The sequence below is a fragment of the Zingiber officinale genome, chromosome 3A, assembly GCF_018446385.1.
Source record: "Zingiber officinale cultivar Zhangliang chromosome 3A, Zo_v1.1, whole genome shotgun sequence".
In the NCBI taxonomy this organism is placed as follows: Eukaryota; Viridiplantae; Streptophyta; class Magnoliopsida; order Zingiberales; family Zingiberaceae; genus Zingiber; species Zingiber officinale.
The window spans coordinates 111,401,420-111,422,026 of NC_055990.1; the positions used below are offsets into that span (position 1 = coordinate 111,401,420).

The 20,607-nt window shown below is 36.9% G+C and overlaps 3 protein-coding genes across 4 annotated transcripts; 2 read left to right on the forward strand and 1 right to left on the reverse strand.

The window, feature by feature from the left end:
* The first annotated feature begins 1,864 nt into the window (after positions 1-1,864).
* On the forward strand, positions 1,865-4,034 carry LOC122052272 (expansin-B16-like). Its single transcript, XM_042613723.1, has 4 exons — positions 1,865-2,034; positions 2,387-2,693; positions 2,759-2,888; positions 3,396-4,034. Exons 1-4 carry the CDS (start codon positions 1,887-1,889, stop codon positions 3,588-3,590), a joined length of 780 nt encoding a protein of 259 aa, XP_042469657.1. The 5' UTR covers positions 1,865-1,886; the 3' UTR covers positions 3,591-4,034.
* A 1,152-nt stretch (positions 4,035-5,186) lies between these two features.
* LOC122052274 (probable prolyl 4-hydroxylase 3) lies at positions 5,187-9,124 on the reverse strand. The gene is made up of 8 exons (XM_042613724.1): positions 8,845-9,124; positions 8,655-8,739; positions 7,360-7,457; positions 7,183-7,280; positions 6,423-6,552; positions 6,148-6,326; positions 5,975-6,064; positions 5,187-5,419 (listed from the first exon to the last, which is right to left on the reverse strand). The coding sequence occupies exons 1-7, from the start codon at positions 9,039-9,041 to the stop codon at positions 5,991-5,993; spliced, it is 861 nt and encodes a 286-aa protein (XP_042469658.1). The 5' UTR covers positions 9,042-9,124; the 3' UTR covers positions 5,187-5,419; positions 5,975-5,990.
* Positions 9,125-13,174: 4,050 nt separating this feature from the next.
* Positions 13,175-14,388, forward strand: LOC122052275 (aquaporin TIP3-1-like). 2 transcript variants are annotated; one of them, XM_042613725.1, is made up of 4 exons: positions 13,175-13,209; positions 13,502-13,620; positions 13,695-13,942; positions 14,005-14,388. In XM_042613725.1, the coding sequence occupies exons 1-4, from the start codon at positions 13,175-13,177 to the stop codon at positions 14,386-14,388; spliced, it is 786 nt and encodes a 261-aa protein (XP_042469659.1). The 2 variants fall into 2 exon arrangements, with proteins under 2 accessions (XP_042469659.1, XP_042469660.1); XM_042613726.1 differs by lacking the exon at positions 13,175-13,209 and having other exon boundaries at positions 13,488-13,620.
* Positions 14,389-20,607: the final 6,219 nt, after the last annotated feature.

Genomic DNA, 20,607 nt, shown 5'->3' on the forward strand with positions numbered 1-20,607 from the left:
CATCACAAGAAACAAGCAACGACGAGCACGAGATCGGGTCGAGCTATTCACCCCCCCCCCCCCTCCTCTAGCTACATTTTCGGTACCAACAATTGTAAGTACTTCGTGGTAGTTTTGATATGGTCAACCAAGTTTAGTTAGATCCTATTTATTTTTGATGTGTTGTGTCTAAGTGTACAGGAACTTAGGAGCACAAGAAGTAGAGTGGAAGATGAGGCTAGCGAGAAGGATGGCACGAGAAAGGAGCCGACGGGCTCGGTGCATCCATGGGACAAGGTGTTGTGGAAGAATATACCGATGGACGAGAAGGATGTGTACAACGTTCGAGAGACAAGAAGTTGAGAAAGAAGCTTGCTCAAGGAAAAGGTCGGAGTTGGGTTCGGGTGAGCTCAATTCCGGTTAATCGAAGCACCACCCACGCGAAGAAGATTAGCTAAGGAGTTGATCCGTCTTAGAGAAGGCAACTTTAGTGGCTTGGAAGGCGCCTTCCATGAATAGTATCGAATGTGCCTCCAACCTGTTGGAGGCATCTTCCATAGTCGTTAGCCGAAGATAAAATTTTATTTTCAGCAGATAAAGCTTAGCCTATTGAAGGCGCCTTGGATATATTTGAAGGCGCTTTCAAGATATGGATAGAGTTTTCCCAAGAGCTATAAAAAAACCCCTGGAGTTAAGAAATCAAGAACAACTTCTATATTCATTTCCTAATAACTTTCTGAGCTATCAAAGAGTGTAAAAGGTTACTCCACCTTCAACGAAGAAGATTTTTCTTGTGCTTTCATCTGCCTTAGATTAACAATTATCTATATTGTAATCAAGTAAATTCTGACCTTCTTACTTATTTCTTTTTAAGTTGTCATTATTTTCATTAATACTAATTGTCTATAATTACTTAATTTAATTGTGCATCTTTGTTTTTACCGTACATCCTTGCTAAGTAAAAACAAAGATGCACAATTAAATTAAGCAATTATAGACAATTAGCATTAATGAAAATAATGACAACTTAAAAAGAAATAAATAAGAAGGTCAAGATATTGTTTTATTCTAATTTTAATCGTAGGCTATTCATCCCTCCTAGTCGGTCTCATCGGGACCAACAGAAGGGAGTCACCTGGAGAAAGGTAGGGCGCAAGCTACAGGCGAAGACGGAGTTATAGCTCGGAGAAAGGTTTAGGGTATAGAAGGGTTCAGAGAGAAATTTCGAGAGCAGAAGGGGTTCGGCAAGGGATTTCTTTTGTCACTGCAGCATCACATATTTCTCACTAGAAACACTATTCATTTATATCGTTACCTATGTGAAACACGAGGACAGACAAATTTGAAGATGGAAAATTTAAACTCTGTTAGCTCTTATTAAAATTTATCTTTGCATCGATTCCTATATATAGATTGGGACGGCCTTTTGATTTTTGCCTATTTTATTTTAATATTTTGTCAGATAATTAAAAATTAAAAATATATTTTAATTCCTTGGGCTGAATATAGTAATTGGTTGGGCCCACGCTCAAGACGTAACTGTTTTTCCACTGCCAAAAAAAGATCGGCAGAAATCGACCGCTCAACCAACCCTCTCCAATTATTCCGGTTCGGCCGCCAACGGTCGACCCAGCCAACCGCTTGAGGAGGGGAGAGAGAGTGTCGGCACATGCAACTGAACAAGGGCAGTCAAGTAATTGTAATTTCACTCCACGAAGAACGCACATGGATGACACGAGGGACTGAAAGCTGCGCGCTACAATAATGAGATTAACTATTCGCCAAATTTCACTTTGCCACATCTTCAGCCCTAAATTTCGATATCACCCCTCCCGCTGTTGCTTCGTCTGTATATATATATATATCTAGGAAGGAGAACGGGGAGCAGCCACCGGCAAGCGGAAGAGATGGCTGCTCTTTCCTTCTACTACCCCGTCGTGGTGCTTGCTTCGCTGAGTTTGTTCCGACGCCTCGACGGCGGCGCTGCATTTGACCCGCACTGGCTCCCCGCGACGGCCACTTGGTACGGCAGCGCCGAAGGTGACGGCAGCGACGGTGAGCCCCCCTTCCCACATCCTTCACTCGGCCGACATTGCATAAAATTCGCACCCTGGCGAAATCGCCGGATGCCGCGCCAGCGAAGGGGGTTCCCTCTGCTGCCCGTCGGATCGAGATCGGACGGCCAGGGCTCGTCGTCTACAAACTGCAGACTGGTAGCCGTTGCGATGTTCCCTGAGCCATCACCTAGTCTCGCTACGTGGCGCGAGGAGAGTGGTCAAATTTATCATAACATGATTAATAGAATCATTATATAAAAAAGGAGAGTTTAAAACTGTAAAACAACATTCTTAAAAGGGCCAAAGTGAAATATATTAATCATAAAAATTAGGGTTGTGATTAACGGCAGGCGGGGCGTGCGGGTACGGGACGCTGGTGGATGTGCGGCCGCTGCGAGCGCGGGTGGGGGCGGTGAGCCCGGTGCTGTTCAAGGGCGGCGAGGGGTGTGGCGTCTGCTACAAGGTGCGCTGCCTGGACCCCGCCATCTGCTCCCGCCGCCCCTCCACCATCATCGTCACCGACGAGTGCCCCGGCGGGTATTGCGCCTTCGGCCGCACCCACTTCGACCTCAGCGGCGCCGCCTTCGGCCGCATGGCCATCTCCGGCGGGGCCGATCAGCTCCGCAACCGCGGCGAGATCCCTGTCGTCTTCCGAAGGTAAGACATTCCCCTTTTATTTGGAGAAATGCTACGGTTCTTAAATTCGCTAAACATTTTAACAGGACTCCGTGCAAATACCCTGGGAAGAACATCGCATTCCATGTGAATGAAGGTTCCACACGCTTTTGGCTATCTCTTCTTGTGGAGTTTGAGGATGCTGATGGAGACATCGGATCCATGCACATTAAACAAGTAAATTTCCCCCTTCTCAAAGATTCTACTCTTACACCACTTTCTTTGCTTTGTTCTTGATGATTCATCAATGACAATTCTACAAATTCATCATACTCTGTTCTTCAAGCAATCTTTTCCTTCTCAAATGATCATAGTTCTGACCACATCAGAGCTCTTCACTTGGCATTTTACTTAAGGTTCTCTTGATACAGTAACAATCAAGCTTCTTTTTATTCTTCTCCCTTTTAGACTAAACACTTTTCTTCTGAATTTGATCTTTTTTTCAAGACCAAATTAAGAATCTAGTTGTTTGATTGAGTGGCCATTTGATTTGAAAAGTTTAAGAACTCAACTTGTAATATTGAGTTTAACAACTAACAAACCTCACTTAAGGTTCTCTTGATACAGTACAAATCAAGCTTCTTTATTCTAATGATCTAGTGGTTTGATTGAGTGGCCATTTAATTCGAAAAATTGAAGAACTCAACTTATAATATCAAGTTTAACGACTAACAAATCTGGCAGGCAAATTCTGTGTTGTGGCAAGAGATGAAGCATGTGTGGGGGGCAAGTTGGTGCATCATTGGGGGGCCTCTGCAGGGGCCTTTCTCAGTAAAGCTCACCACACTGACCACTCGAAAGACCCTCTCGGCCAGAGATGTGATTCCCAGGAACTGGACTCCCAAGGCCACCTACACCTCTCGCCTCAACTTCTCGTGAAGGAATCTACATCATCACATACTATTTCGTTACTCTTTAGTCTATGAAGCAAGTGTGTATATGTTTGCAGCCCTCTCCAAAGGGAAGAGTGAGCTTCTTGTTTACTTCCTGTTTGTGCTGTTTGTGTTTGTTTGGTTGTAGGATCCCAACATGAAGAAATGGATGGGGTCCAAGAATGAATACTGTGTTTAATAAATGGATAACGGTCAGATTGTTTGGAGTGAGACTTCATTGTCGATTGTAGAGATTGCAGGATCACATACAACAAGCTGTTAGATTCTTGCCTGTGTGTGACATGTGAAGAAAGTGAGGGACTGATTGGCGCATTGGCACATGGTCTCTTGTTTAGTTGTTTATGATAGTGATATGGGGACTACTTTAGCTCAATAACAAGGAATGAAATTGTACCTTTAGAAATGGAATAAATATAAGTGGTTTTTCTTAGTGTATTGTTTTTCATTTGAATTTGGATATTTTGCTTGTAAGGAGAAAATCTTCTTTGATAAGAATTCTAACTCTTGCTCCAAGAATGACACTCTAGTTACATTCAATCTACCTCTTGGCCGTTGAAGTTGTTATAATTCTTTACTCATATTTGCTAAAGGGACTAAACTCATGTAGTATAGAGCTTAATGTTAGATTATAAAGCAAGTATATGATAAGAAGATGAGAATTGCAAAGATAAGATGTTAAAATAGATGTGTTTGTATAGAGGACAGATGAGATAAGAAATGTGAATATTAAAGGGAAAGTCGAAGTAATGCCTATTGTGAGAAAATTTCAAGAGACATATTTAAGATATTACCGATCAATTAATATTTAATTTGGTAATCTGAAATCATGACAAATACAACAATATGAAATCACGATAAATACATAAATTAACTAAGGGAGAGATCAAACAAAATTATATGTTTTTCTCCCTTACCTTTCTTAGTTGGATCAGTCGCAATAAGTCCCACTCCACATGCTTGTGCCTTTATACAATTCTTTTAGAGCTGTCAATGCTCTCAGGGTGCGTAGAAATAAGATCATAGAAAAATAAAGCAAGGAAAATGAGTTATGAGTAGAATTTTATATTGTTTGGTACAGTTGATTTTAAATATTAACTTAAAAATTAATTGTTTTTTAAATCCAGTTTGAGTTCTTTTTTTTTTAAATGTTTTTGATAAATAGCATTTTAAAATATGTAATACACTTCACTTTGGTGGGAAACACTAATCTCTTTGTCAAGATCTAAGAATGCATTTCTAACTTTAATATTAAAATTTTATTAGAAGATCTAGGAATTTATTTTGATACTTTCATCCTTTGATATTTTTACTGCATGACTATAATAATAAATTCATTGTAAATAAATATATACTTCCGTTTCTATATATGAAGATCAGTGTGACAGTGTGAATAAAATGTTATAACACCACCAGACCAAGCTGGGTTTCTTAGTGTTCGATTGTCTTCAAAAACAATATTAACGCCGGTATCTTTATAGATTCTTTTCGCCCATTCTATCAATTACGTTTACGAAAAGGAAATATTTAAAAAGAATGAACCAATTCTATTGTAGATCAGTTTTTCAAGTATGAGCAATCCTGGTCAATCCAACTTAGAAGCTTGGCTTATCTTATTGTCAAAATATTGATGAAAAACAGAACACTATCCAGTTCGACTCATAACATTTACATCGTATCGAATATCTGTAGTTTGACTTGGATTACAAAACTGACAGGAAATAAGGAGAAGAGCAATGTGACTTGCCTTCCATGAAGATTAAGTGTTCACCCTGCGTCCGGACCCCTATCCGATGCTAAATGGATCAACTCTAGACACTAAATATGAAATAGAAGCTGGTTGAGATCAAGTAAACATGTAAAACATTGGAAAGAAAAATTATATTTATGACAAAGGAAAAGCTAAAATTTAATAAACATAAACAAGTTTCCATTCATCCTTGCCAGTAAAGATTCAACTTCTTGGTTTCTTATTATCAACAATGAAGTTTGCTTTTCACAATTAAATGCAGCCCTAAATTCATCGACATCAAGGGGTTTTAGATATATTTAACAGTTGGAAGAGAGCAATTTACAGCATGAGGTTCTGATTCTACTATATTAATTAGGATTACTAGCACAATTTCATAATAATACAGATTAAAGAATAGAGTTTATATATATACATGGGCATTTATTGTAAATGTTCGTAGACTATTTATCCATCCATCTAGTCAGTAGCATAGTGATTAACTGTGGTCAAGGCACTACAAGGACAACAGAATTATGGGGCATCCGCACATGGTAGGTTGAAGCAACCTGAAGCTGCATTTACGTTTAGCTTCTGTTGCTTTAAGAAGGCTACAATAACATTTCTCAAGCGAATTCAAGTACCTTCTTAGCAAAGTAACTAAGTTCTATATTCATGAACACGCATCCATTTTGTAGCAGACCATTTATTTCCTTGAATAACAGGGCATCCACCTGCAACAAGTTCAATTAGTGGCTGAGAGTGTTGAGTTTAGAGCAAACAGCTAGATGAAAATAGTTCTTAGCGGAAAACATACCATGTAAACTAGATGGATCCAGAGTGGCATCTGGTTTCATACTCCAGAAGAGTAAAGCATCACCAATCTTTGGTTTAACAGAAAGGCCTTTTTTTGCACATTCTGATAACTCTGCTGAAGAACTTCTGTTGAATTTTGCAGAAGGAAAGACAGTTTCACCACCTTCCTCAACATCAGAACTGATCGAGAAAAATGGAACATTGATGTTAAGGTCATGAAAAATGTTTTGTTGAAAAACTGTCAGCCTCTTGAGTTCAATGTAGGATGATTCTTACAGGTACATGAGAAGTGTAGCTATTCGCTGACCCCCATTCTGAGTGTTGAATTCATCTGTGAAGTAGTCAAAGTGAGATTCATATTTCTGACCAACTTCATAATGGAGAACCTGAAGACCCTCTCCATGTTCTGAAATAAGGAACAAAACTAAATCTTAGTTGTGCAAAAACAACACCTAAATAGTACACTGAAGAAAAATTGATACTACAAAAGATGCATAATTCATCTTCGATAGGAGAATAGTGGCACGATGAACTAACTATATTAGTAAAATGCTCATATATACCAGTTTACATGGCGTAAAGCTCCAACTGAGTCTGATGTAAACAAAGGATTCTTCTCCCAAAAAAATTTGCCAGAAGAAATTGAATGACCCAAAAATGAAAAAAAAAAAAATAATAATTTTTTTTTAACATCTAATATTCAAGTATGTTCAAGAACAAGTGCAAATAAGCATTCAAATATACCATGTAACCAGTGAATACACATGCAAGCAGAGTCAATGTATAAGAAGATACAAAATTGAATAGCCAAAATAACAATTATTTTTGAATAATTCACACAATATGGATCAATTAAGAGGAGCAGAGGTCTGATATATGTCAGGATTTTCAAATAGGAAGACAGCAAAATAATTTTGTATAAACTGCATACTCAAATGTCTGAAAGCAATCAGGAGTTAAAACATGGCACGTCATAAAGCAATAAATATAACGTCAGGCATAGTTCTTCAGTTCATATAACTCACTAAATACACACCTACAGGTATGAAGGTAAAATCTGCTATTCTTTTCTCAATTGTTCGGATGATTTTGTCTTGTCCTCTTCTAAGAAACATGCCAGCACTTGTCCGGACCCTAGTCAGAAATTGCCACATTTTAGGATGATTGATTAACTAACAGGCAGATGATAAAAGAGAGCCAATGAAATGTAAACCTGCTGTCTTTACTCCGACCTGTCGCACTATCTACAACTGTTGACTTCTGCATATGAGGCTTTGCCAATTCAATGAGGTACTCGCACTCTTTCTGGGACTAATAAACACGTATAAAACAGCTATTGTTACTAACAAACAACATGTATAACATTACAAACCATGCAGAAGATAAAACATGCATAGGTGGCTAGGTAGCACTAGAGAGAATAAATGATGTCATAGGAGGAAAGAATAGGATAAAAACAATTAAAAAAAATAAGATTTGTCACCTGTGCCCATGCCATCATATCATCATGATAAAAGGTGTAGGAGGAAAGCAACTCAAGCATAAATGGTAGCACAGTGGGAACAATAATGTAAAATGGTAAGGGTTTGATGTTGTTGCTATCTTAATATGAACGTCACCGCAAAGAAAAATGAAAATAGAAAGGGCAAAGAATGCCAAAAAAATTACATCAAGAAAGACCAAAATAAATTGCATGTGAGATGGAAAATGCAGAATTAGAACTTAAAAATAATGCAAACGCCTGATTAAAGGTCAGAGTGTAATAATGATTAATGGGTACCCTTAATTATGGTCAATTTATAAGAAATAATGAAACAATCTTGAAGGACGAAAATAACTTTTAAGGCAACTAGAGGAGTTAAAGTTAACAGAGATGTGGGTTTTGATAATAACAAACACAGACAACTAGAGCTGAATGAAGAAACTTTTTCCTAAACATAGCTCCTTCAGGTAAAAAATCCCACACATTTCCAGTCCCACATTAGCTACTAAACTTAGATTAATATACTGCTGATGGATCTATTGCAGAAAGGTTGACAATTTTGGTTAAGGAACTTTTTGGTCGAGAAGCAAAGGGAAAAGCAAAAGCACAAACAGTTGAGCAAAATTAAAAGATCGCCTGGAGCATTCAGGCAGACCATTGAATCATACAGCTTACAAGCATCGACACTATGAAAAAGACGCCCAGATCAAAATACATTAGACGCCCTGTTCAGATGACTATCCAAATTCCCAAAGTTATCTTTGTTAAACAGCCTATTTCTCCACAAGGATTCGTTACAGGAGAGTGCATCGTAAACCCATTTGTGGAAAATTAGGCAAATTTCTCAGAAAAGAGGCGATAAATGGAGTGAACTTTAACCATCAGTCAGATCCATAAACGAGGTTAATACATCCCATTAAGGTAAGTTAAAGAATCAAGAATAAAAAGTCTCGCAACTTCGGATGCTCCTCAATTCGAAAGGGCGGAAGCAGCATAACGCATGGAAGACGAGAATGGAAACTAACCATAAAATTGTGATAGATAAACGCCCTGGGTTCCCACGAAACCTGCTCCGTCCACTGATCCCCTCCGTGCTCCAGCGCATTCCTCCTGCAAAACTCAGAGGAACGGAACCTCAGAGATCCAAGGCGAACACCCACAGATCCATTCGATCTGCCTATAGAAGCACCAACGGGGAAAAAGAGCTCAACGTACGCCTCGTGGACGGATCTTCGAGGGCCGTGCTTAGCTGGGCCGTCGGAATCCACAGGTAGCGAGAAGATCCCGAGGGCGAGGAGCATGAGGAGGACCACCGAGACGGTCAGCAGCACCACCAGGATGAGGGTGAGCGAAGACGATCTCCGGCCTGGGAGCAGCCGCGGGTGACGCGTCAGCCTCGCCATTGTCGCCATCGCCGCGCGCAGTTGTGGCCGGCGAGAAATCGGAGACCGAGAGAGAGGAAAAGTCTGTCTACGAGTGCGAATTACGCTTTCGATTTCCAAAATAATTAAAAAAATATATTAAATAAGAATCAAATACCGACATAACTAGAAACACGTGCGGATAATATATATTAATAATAAAATAATTAAACTTATTTTTTTGATTGAATTTCAGAATTAATATTTAAAATTTTAAATCGATATAAAATATTTGTCTTGAAAGAGATATACATTTAAGTGGCGTTTTGTTTATGAGGTTGGTTTATGGATTTGGGAATGAGGGAATGGATTCATTTCCAAACCTTGTGTTTGGTTAATGGAAATGGAATCAAGATTTTGGAATGAAATCCAAAAATTTGGGTATGGATAAAACTCACCCCCTCCCTTGGGTTTTGATGGAATAGAAATGTGAATTAAGTTTTAGACAAAAATACACTTAGTATATTTGTTCAATTTTTTTTAAATTCTACCCTCTCTCTCCTTGTTCTCTCTCATCATATTTTCTCTCTCCTTATTTTATCATCACACTTTCTCTCTCCTCATTATCTCTCATCATACATTCTCTATCATTTTCTCTCTATATTCTCTCTCATCATACACTCTCTCTCCTTATTTTCTCTCTCTTCATTCTTTTATCACACTTTCTCTCCCATTACACACTTTCTACTTATTTTTTCATCATACTTTCTCTCTCATCATACTTTCTCTCTCCTCAATCTCTTTTAGCATACTCTCTCTCCTCATTTCTCTCTCATCACACTTTCTCTCTCTTTATTCTCTCTCATCACACACTCTCTTTTTATTTTCTCTCAGCACACTTTCTCTCTTATCATATTTTCTCTCTCCCCAGTCTCACATTTTCTCTCATCACACTTTCTCTCTCTTCATTTTTTCCCATCATTCTTTCTCTCTCATCATACTTTCTCTCTCCTCACTTTTTCATTTTCTCTCATAATATTTTCTCTCTCTTCATTTTTTCCATCACTCTTTCTCTCTCAGCATACTTTCTATCTCCTCAGTCTCTCATTTTCTTTCATCATACTTTCTCTCTCTTCATTTTTTCCCATAACTCTTTCTCTCTCAATCCACTTTCTCTTTCATCGTACTTTCTCTCTCCTCACTCTTTCATTCTCTCTCATCATACTTTTTCTCTTCTCAATCTCTCTTATCATGCACTCTCTTCTCATTTTCTCTGATTATACTTTCTCTCTTTTCATTTTTCCCAACACATTTTCTCTCTCATCATTTTCTTTCATCATATGTTTCTCTCACATTCAACTTTCTCTCCCATCTAATTTTTTTTCTTATTTTCCTATAACGGTAAAAAAGGAAATTTAAGTTCATTCCGATTGAAAATATTTAACTAATCAAACATCATTTTTAAGAATGATACCCAAGCTCATACCTATTTCCATTCCATAATACTATGATACTCATTCTTATTCTGATTCCTAGAAGAGAACTAAACACCTCCTTAAAACATAATTTCTATTTATGTGTGCTTCGCCTTCTTGTAGTTTTTCGAAGAGCACCTATAATTATTTATATCAATGAAGAACTCCTTTTTAAAAAAAATATATTAAAATAATATCTCACTCATAATTTAATATTAACATGTATTTGAGGGCGCCAAAGATGAGTAGTTGGAAGAAAAAAGTGGAAGAAAAACTTAAATATTAACATTTTATATCTTAAAAAAATATAAATATTAATAAAAAATATACTTAAATTTTTAAAATATATATTTTAGGCCATAAACTAATCTTACCTTAGATATGTGTGTTGTATTTAGCTATAGAGCTCAACCAATGACAATGAATAACATTCACATTCCTTAGATCATCAAAATCCATTTAGGAAAATTTGAGATCCTATGAATGATTGCTCCAAAATGCATTAAATGAAAGTAAAGATGGATACCTAAGCAACGGAACTAAGAATATGAAGAAGAAAACAGGACACTCGATCGAGTATCATTAAACATGAGGCAAATGGAAGCATCCTCCTCAAAGATGATTAGTTGGAGGGCAGGGGACCAGGGGTTAGAACAATTTCTCTTTGTCATAGAGAAGAATGATTTTAAAAGGTTGTGAATTCCTTCAGGCTTCTCATTTAACTAAATGCCAATTTCATCTTATTTGAAGCACTAAAAGATTCTTTTTTGGTATTCCTTCCGGTTTCACCGGATTAATTTTGAAGAAAGATGATCTTTAACCACTATAATATGCCTATCAAATAAATTCAGAACACAATTTATATACAATCAACAGTCAACCTCTATAATATTCATCCTATTTAGAATTTGATTTTTAATTTCTTTATTATTACTGAGTACTTTGCCACTACGTCAACACTTTAATTATATATTTTGAAGGAGATGCAATAAGGACGGATATAGTGAGCTACAACCCACTCAGGTAGAGAGGAAGTAAATGGTAGGGTAGAGTGCTTTCACTCACTATGATTATCTGCTTCTAATGACAAGCTAGAGTTCAAGGCCAGAAAATCAAAAAGGCATTTATATATATATATATATATATATATATATATATATATATATATATATAGAACATCTTTCTTTCAAAATTTATTAAAATAGCCTCTTGCTCATAATTTAATTTTTGAAATACTCCTTTATACTTCATCTTAGAATTATTTTATACAAAATAATATCATCTCGAAGCTTGAAGCTACTTTAGTCAAAACTGCTCCAAGGCCATTCTATCTTGGATAATTTTGATTAATATATATATATTAAAAGATATATGCTATTTTGTCATTTATCAAAGGATATATTTTTGTATAGTATTTTTTCTATTCTATCCTCCTAACAAATTTGACTGTTTTTCTTATTATTTTTTCTATCATTTCTCTCTCTTCTCTTTTCTTTTATGCATGCAACATCTTTTCTCTTTCCTCTCTTTTTTTTTCTTTCCTCTCTTTACATTTTTCTTCCTATGCATGCATCCATGATAATGTGAACTCAAAAAATCTCCTGAGAAGTCGATTCTTCTAAAGATATTTTAATACTCCTGAGAAGTCAAAATAAGCAATGAATAGTACTATTTAACTCCTTACAACCCCAGAAATCCATAGGAATTGAAATGGGAGCAATCGAATCTCTTAGGTCCATTAGTGGGTTTCGACTAAAATTCATTAATGGACCTAAAGAGCTCCGATTGTACCCCATTTAAATTCCTATAGATTTCTAGGATTACAAGGAGTTCAAATATATTATCCATTATTTATTTTGACTTATTAGGGTGTTAAAATATAATAAAAAAAACACCAAAAACCTCCACGTTTGACCTGATATGAGACATCAGGTCCAATGTGAAAATTTTTAATAATTTTTCCTTATTATATTTTTATACCTTAAAGAAGTCGAAATAAACAATTGATACCATATTTGAAATATTTGAATTCCTTGTAATACATGGAAACTGAAATAAGTGCAATCGGAGCACTCTAGGTTTATCAATGGATTTCGACCAAAACTCACTTGTTGGATCTAGAGAGTTCCGATTGTACTCATTTCAGTTCCTGTATATTTCTAGGGTTGTAAGAAGTTAAACGGTATTATTCATTGTTTATTTTGACTTCTTAGAGATGTTAAAATATTTTTAGAAGTATCGGAGTGTAAAAGAAAGGAAAAAAAAAGAGGAGAGAAAAGAAAAGAAATGTTGCTTATATAAGAGAAGAGAAGTGAAAGAAATGACAGAGAAAATATAAAAAAAAGTCAAATTTATTAGATAGAAAGAGTATTATACAAAGGTGCATCTTTTAATAAATACGTTTTTTTTATAAATTATCAATTTGTATAAAAATAATTTTAAAATGATGTTATTTTATAATAAAACACTTTAAAATGGTCTTACTTTATACACATTAGTTTAAAAGTAAAACATAAAAAAATTCTAAATAGGAAAAATATAAATATAGTATTATTATAATATTTTTTTAAAAAAGAAGGAATGCCAATCTTTTGTTCGTTATTAAGAAGTAATATCATATGAATTTATAAATGATACCAGTTAGTATTTAGCTGCTGCTTGAGTGAAGAAAAACAGTGGCGTGGACCGCGTGGTATACATTCGGTCAGCATGCAGCGCAGCAGCGGTCTGCGCCCAAAACGTCGGCTAGTCACCGAACCCGGTTCAAGATAAGAACAGAAGCGGTTTCGGCCACCTCTCCACGCCATGCACCTTCTTCGACGTGCCACGCCTCTGACTCACCTCCTTCCCACGTGTCCCTCCGCCGATCTTCCCCTCCCCGCCTTTTAAACCTCCCCCCTCCTCCTCGACTCACCTTCCATCCACCGCCGCCGCCGCCACCGCCATCGCCTCCACCGCACCTTGGAGCGACGACGACGCTTTGAATCTTCTTTTCCCGTCTAAAGAGCCACAGCCAGCCACCATGCCGCCTCGCAGGTTCGCCTTAGGCCGCACCGAGGACGCCGTCCACCCTGACGCCATGCGCGCCGTCCTCTCCGAGTTCATCGCCACTGCCCTCTTCGTCTTCGCCGCCGAGGGCTCCGTTCTCTCCCTCGGTACGCATGATTAATCGGTCAGTACTGTTGGTTAATTAATCGGGAGAGACTAACCGAGTGTTGGTCGCATGCAGGGAAGCTGTACAAGGACGCGTCCACGCCCGGCGGACTGGTGGTGGTGGCCATCGCCCACGCGCTCGCCCTCGCCGTGGCGGTGTCCGTCGCGTACAACGTCTCCGGCGGGCACGTCAACCCGGCCGTCACCCTCGGCTCGCTCGTCGGCGGCCGGATTTCCCTCATTCGGGCTCTGTTCTATTGGGCCGCCCAGCTCCTCGGCGCCGTCGTCGCCGCTCTCCTCCTCCGCCTCGCCACCGGCGGCATGGTAACGGATAACGAACTCGCTCCTCGCCTATATATAACTAAGCTAAAGCCATTTGCATGCAGAGGCCGGTGGGGTTCGTGGTGGCGTCGGGCGTCAGCGACTGGCACGCTGTGCTGCTGGAGATGGTGATGACCTTCGGCCTGGTGTACACCGTGTACGCGACGGCGATCGACCCAAAGAGGGGGAACCTCGGGACAATCGCGCCGCTCGCCATCGGGTTCATACTGGGAGCCAACATACTGGCGGGCGGCCCGTTCGACGGCGCGGCGATGAACCCGGCACGGGCGTTCGGGCCGGCGCTGATCGGGTGGAGGTGGAAGAGCCACTGGGTCTACTGGGTGGGGCCGTTCCTGGGGTCGGCGCTGGCCGGACTGGCCTACGAGTTTCTGCTGATCCCGGCGGAGCCGCCTCGCACGCACCAACCTCTGACTCCCGAGGACTACTAATTATTAGTACGACTCCCTTCTTTTCTCTTCTTCTTCATCCTGCTTCTTGTTCTTCTGTTTGCCCAACCTGCTGCTTGTTCTTCTGTTTGCCCTAGTGTTGCAGAGTGGCATGTAACTCAGTATTTGTGTTCTTGAGCTTGTAATAAGTGGCACCTTTGATCATCTTTTATTTGTAGTTAATTAATAAATGTGTTTCAGTTAATTAACTGATCCGGTCTAAAAGTGAGTTGGAAATGTTGTTCTGTTGATTCCCCACATTTGGATCTCCGACGCTTAAGTGAGAAAATAATGGAAGCAAATGATAGCTGAGAGTGTCTCTAAAAATAGAGCATTACATATCTTACCCTTGTTATAATATCACTATTGTACTTTAAGCACGAATCTCAAAGTGTTAGCTTATAAAGCGCTTATGAAAATGAGCGTGTAAATTTCGAGAACAGATCCTTTGATTCGTAAATTGTGAATTAGGAGATAGTTTATTATATGAGAATCTTTGATTTAGATGGATGTCATTTTTAAAAAAGTGGGGTCTATCCAAATCAAGGGTCTATATCAGTGGATCATCCTCTGGTCTGCAATTTGCGGACTAGAGGATCTTTACTAGTAAATTTCTCCGACAAGTTGGAAGTTTTTAAAATACTAATTGTTGGTGGAATATTTTCTATCTTTTACCACATAGAAGTTGCGGACCAGAGGATCTTTACTAGTAAATTTCTCCGACAAGTTGGAAGTTTTTAAAATACTAATTGTTGGTGGAATATTTTCTATCTTTTACCAAATAAACTTCTATGAGGTTTGCGGACCAGAGAATCTTTACTGGTAAATTTCTCCGACAAGTTGGAAGTTTTTAAAATACTAAGGGGGCGTTTGGTTCTCTCCTAGGAATCGGAATGGGAATGAGTATCATAGTATTATGGAATGGGAATGGGTATGAGCTTGGGTATCATTCTTAAAAATGATTTTTGGTTAGTTAAATATTTTCAATCGGAATGAACCTAAATTTCCTTTTTTACCCATACAGGAAAATAAGAGAAAAAATTAGATGGGAGAGAAAGTTGAATGTGAGAGAAACATATGATGAGAGAAAATGATGAGAGAGAAAGTTTGATGAAAGAGAAAGTGCGTTGGGAAAAAATGAAGAGAGAGAAAGTATGATCAGAGAAAATGAGGAGAGAATGCATGATAGGAGAGATTGAGAAGAGAAAAAGTATGATGAGAGAGAAAGTGTGATGAGAGAGAAAGAGTGATGGGAAAAAATGAAGAGAGAGAAAGTATTATTAGGGAAAATGAAAGAGTGAGGAGAGAGAAAATATGATGAGAGAGAAAGTGGGTTGAGAGAGAAAGAGTGAGCTTGGGTAATAAAAAAAATGAAGAGAGAGAAAGTATGATGAGAGAAAATGAGAGACTGAGGAGAGAGAAAATATGCTGAGAGAGAAAGAGTTATGGAAAAATGAAGAGAGAGAAAGTATTATGAGAGAAAATGAAAATGTGAGGAGAGAGAAAGTATGATGAGAGAGAAAGTGGGTTGAGAGAGAAAGAATGATGAGAAAAAATGAAGAGAGATAAAGTGTGATGAGAGAAAATGCGAGACTGAGAGAGAGAAAATATGATGAGAGAGAAAGTGTGCTTAGAGAAAATAAAGAGAGAGTGTGTGATGAGAGAGAATAAAGAGAGAGAAAGTGTGATGAGAGAAAATGAGGAGAGAGAGTATGCTGAGAGAGATTGAGGTGAGAGAAAGCATGATGAGAGAGAAAGTACGATGAGAGAGAAAATATGATAAAAAATAAGTAGAAAATGTATAATGGGAGAGAAAGTGTAATAGAAGATAATGAAGAGAGAGAAAATAAGGAGATAGAGTATATGATGGGAGAGAATATAGAGAGAGAATGAGGAGAGAGAAAGTATATTGAGAGAGAAAATGTGATGACAAAATAAGGAGCGAGAAAATATGATGAGAGAGAGTGTGTGAAATAAAAAAAAAATGAACAAATATACTAAAGATATTTTTGTCTAAAACTTAATTCACAATCCTATTCCATCAAAACCCAAGGGAGGGGGTGGGTTTCATCCATACCCAAATTTTTGGGTTTCATTCCAAAATCTTGATTCCATTTCCATTAACCAAACACAAGGTTTGGGAATGAATTCATTCCCTCATTCCCAAACCCATAAACCAAACACCACCTAATTGTTGGTGGAATATTTTCTATCTTTTACTACATAAACTTCTATGAGAACCTCACGCTGGGTCGATCGGCGACCACTTGGCCATGGAATCGCCATTTTGATCTCACGGATTGTACTTAACAACTTACTCTCTACCTGGTTTTTCATTTTACAAAGGAAACGCAATATATCCGATCGTCCTTAGGTCCGATTGGATAGGGTAATGGATCGGGTATATTAGGGTCGATCAGCGACCACTTGGCCATAGGATCGCCATTATGGTCTCACGGATTGTAGTGAACAACTTACTCTCTACTTGGCCTTTCATTTTACAAAGGGAACGCAATATATCTAATCACCCTTAGGTCCGATTGGATAGGGTAATTGATCTAATATATTGCCCTTAAGTCCGATTGGATAGGGTAATTGATCAGGTTTATTAGAGCATTTATAATGTATCATCATTATAATACTCACCATCTCATCAAAAAATATATGTTTCACTGCCAAATACTTATTATAATAATATATCTTTTTTCACTCACATTCCTTTTAACATTAATATTTATTATTTATGTGTCTCACAGTCTACTCAATAATTTGTAAAAAACGTCCTATTATGTTCATCCATTTCGGATAGAAAAGAATATTATAGGAACTTAAAAAATAGGTGGGAAGAATACTTAGTAGAATTGGAGTGCAGTGAGTAGATGAAATTTTGAATTAACCGTTAATTAGTCGTTAAAAAATAGCGATTAAAAACTAGCCATTTTATTTAATTTTCAATTTTAAAATTTATAATTTTTAATAAATAATTTTTTTAAAAAAATAAATAAAATAAAAATATAGGGTGGACAAGCATTGTTTGAACGCGTTCAAGTGAAGGGATGTTAAAACACCCCTTCATAATGGTGTTTATCACTAAGGGATGGTATAACACCTCATTAACATATGCAATGTGGATGGCTTTAGTACTTAGCAGGGTCGGCTAAAGGCATAGACTATTAAGGTCTATGCCTAGGGCCCCTATTATATTGGGGCCCACCAATATATATATATATATATATATATGAAGTTGTATATTAAATACTTAAAATTATAATTAAAATAAATTTAGTATTTATTTTTATTAGCAATTTTAATTTTTTTACTAGTCAAATTATATTTATTTTTCTAAATTTTATTTTTTCTGTTCTATCTACTCTTTCATTATATTTTTTTAACAATTTTATTTTTCTTTCAATTTTTTTAATAATTCATCGTTGATGTTTATTAGTTAACTATTTTTGGTTAAATAAATTTTCTTAATAATTTATCAAAATTAAAATTAATAAAAATATAATTTAATTTACGAAGTTCCCTCCAATACAAGATTTCAAGAAAGTGTCTATTTTACATAATGACTATATTTAGTACTCGAACCTATTTCTCTATGTTACATACAATAATTTTATTGTTGTGTCAAAACTTTCTTTACTCAAAGTTAAAATTGATTGATATTTTTTAAAATAACAATTAAAATGCATATTAATAATACTATAATAATTTATTACTCATTTCCAAATTAGTTAACATAAATATTTTTTATATTTTAAATTTTACTAATAAAGAAGTGAAGTTTGACACAAGATAAAGTTATTGATAAGTGGCATAGTTTGTCACTACTTCCAATTGTATAAATTATTATTGGCAATATATGAAATTGTTCTTTTCACTAAAAAAATTGGACATTAGGACCGCAATATTAGCAGCGGTTGATTAAGTGCTTGTAAAAGCAGACCCAATAGAATCGGTCAAGTGTAACCGTTCTTAAAACCGCTTCAATTGAGTTTTTTTGAAGCGATTGGTAAACCGTTGCTATTGGACACATATAGAACCGATTATTAGAACCATTCCTATAAGTTTCTTTTAGAAGCGGTTTAGAACCGCTTCTAAAGGTTACATACGACCTCTTCTAAAGGGTACATACGAGATTAATAAAAAAACATGCTCGCATCTCATATTATTTTCACAATTCCAGCAAACCTTTCTATTTCGGTGATCCTCTCTATTCCAGCGACCTTTTCTTTTCTATAGACCATCTATGTTTCGGTGATCCTCTCTATTCTAGTGACACATCAAATTAATTGCACCCTAGCATCATCCTTCGACATCCACATAATAAATCGCGCCTTTGATTTTGTTTCTCGAGGTAATTTCTTGGTTTATTTTTAGTATGGTGACAATGTTTTTATATGTTAATGGTGATAAAAATTATAATCGATTAGGGTTTAATTTGTATTGGCCGGTAAATTTGTAATTTTTTCCAATGAATCCCTTAATTTAATTTACCTTTTTTTACAAGTTATCCGTATTATTTTTCAAGTTTATTATTGTAGTTTGCTTACAACATGTCTATGATGCTATGGTTCATTTTTATATTTAGGTATTGTATTTATATATATGTTTGTTGAATTATATTCTTTGAAATTTTATCTACGAAGTTTCTTTAATTTTGATAAATCTTACTTCATTGTGTTAACTTTTATAAATTATTGAACAACATTAAATTATGCAGAAGTAATGGATGGCTGCGCCACATAGCAGTATTGAGTATCAGGTGGGAATCTTATATTTTTTACGTTATGCATTTTGTGATGCGGCTCCAGATGTCACGATATCATGTCCTTGTTGCAAATGCATACACTCATTGAGTCATGATCGTGAGACAGTACACGAACATCTGATGATAAATGGTATCTTACAAGATTATCGCATTTGGAATTTTCATGGAGAAAAACTAATTGTACAAGATCATGATAACAAAGAACTTCATGATTCGGTGCAACAAGTTTCTGAAGTAACTAGCCATGAACCCATGGTACAAGAAATGTTGCATAATGTATTTGGAATGTATGAAGGATCTACAAGTAATGAAAATTACATTGGAGTATCAACGAGTCATACACCGATGAATTCTAATGTGAAAGATTTCTATCAACTAATAGAGGAAGGGAAACAACAACTATATACCGGATGCACAGAGTTTTCTAAACTGTCGTTCCTTGTTGAGTTATTTCAATTGAAAGTGAATGGAAAATGGAGTGATAAGTCATTTACAACATTGTTGGACTTCCTTCGTCGAGTACTTCCATCTGAAGCTCAAGTGCCTAAGTCATTTTATGAAGCAAAGAAACTAATTTCTAGTTTAGGACTTCATTATGAAAAAATACACGCTTGCCCAAATGATTGCATGATTTATTGGGGGGAAAGTGAGAATAACCTTCCAAGATGGAAAAATTTACAGAAATCATCAAGGAATCATATAAAGGTGGAAAAAATGTCTCGAGGTTAAAATTCCAGCCAAAGTCTTTTGGTATTTTCCGTTAAAACCAAGATTGCAACGATTATTCATGTCATCCAAGACGTCTGAAAATATGCAGTGACATTTCAAAAAACGTGTTTCGGATGAAAATCTAAGGCATCCAGCTGATTCTTGAGCATGGAAGGAATTTGATGATCGTCATTATGAATTTGCATCTGATCCTAGAAACATACGCTTGGGACTCGCTGCTGATGGGTTTAATCCATTTAAAAATCAAAGGACTTCACATAGTACTTGGCCTATTACCTTACAATTTGCCACCTTGGGAATGCATGAAGTCTTATTCTATTATTTTATCCACTCTTATTCCAGGACCAAAAGCACCTGGAAATGATATTGATATATATTTGCGTCCCTTATTGACTGAATTGAAAGATTTATGGGAAAATGTGATTGCCACATTTGATGCTTGTGACAAAAAAATATTTCAACTGCGGGCTGCATTACTTTGGATAGTCAGTGATTTTCCTGGTTTAGGTTGTTTGTCTGGATGGAATATATATGCCAAGAATGCATGTCCAACTTGTGCTGATAATACAGATGCAGTGTACCTAAAACATGGCAAAAAGTGGTCATTCAGAGGGCATCGTCGTTTTCTACCACAAGATTCAGAACTGCGAACAATGTCAAGTTATGGAAAACCATAGCAACGTGAGTTGGATTTGGCGCCATTGTCGGGATCTGACGTT

Coding starts and splice junctions, on each gene's coding strand:
- LOC122052272 (XM_042613723.1), top strand. CDS start 1,887: ATGGCTGCTCTTTCCTTCTACTACCCCGTCGTGGTGCTTGCTTCGCTG. Junction 2,035..2,386: donor CGAAGGTGACGGCAGCGACG/GTGAGCCCCCCT, acceptor GATTAACGGCAG/GCGGGGCGTGCGGGTACGGG. Junction 2,694..2,758: donor ATCCCTGTCGTCTTCCGAAG/GTAAGACATTCC, acceptor ACATTTTAACAG/GACTCCGTGCAAATACCCTG.
- LOC122052274 (XM_042613724.1), bottom strand. CDS start 9,041: ATGGCGACAATGGCGAGGCTGACGCGTCACCCGCGGCTGCTCCCAGGC. Junction 6,553..7,182: donor TTTTACCTTCATACCTGTAG/GTGTGTATTTAG, acceptor TCCTTATTTCAG/AACATGGAGAGGGTCTTCAG. Junction 6,065..6,147: donor GGATCCATCTAGTTTACATG/GTATGTTTTCCG, acceptor AACTTGTTGCAG/GTGGATGCCCTGTTATTCAA.
- LOC122052275 (XM_042613725.1), top strand. CDS start 13,175: ATGCAGCGCAGCAGCGGTCTGCGCCCAAAACGTCG. Junction 13,621..13,694: donor GGGCTCCGTTCTCTCCCTCG/GTACGCATGATT, acceptor GGTCGCATGCAG/GGAAGCTGTACAAGGACGCG. Junction 13,943..14,004: donor GCCTCGCCACCGGCGGCATG/GTAACGGATAAC, acceptor ATTTGCATGCAG/AGGCCGGTGGGGTTCGTGGT.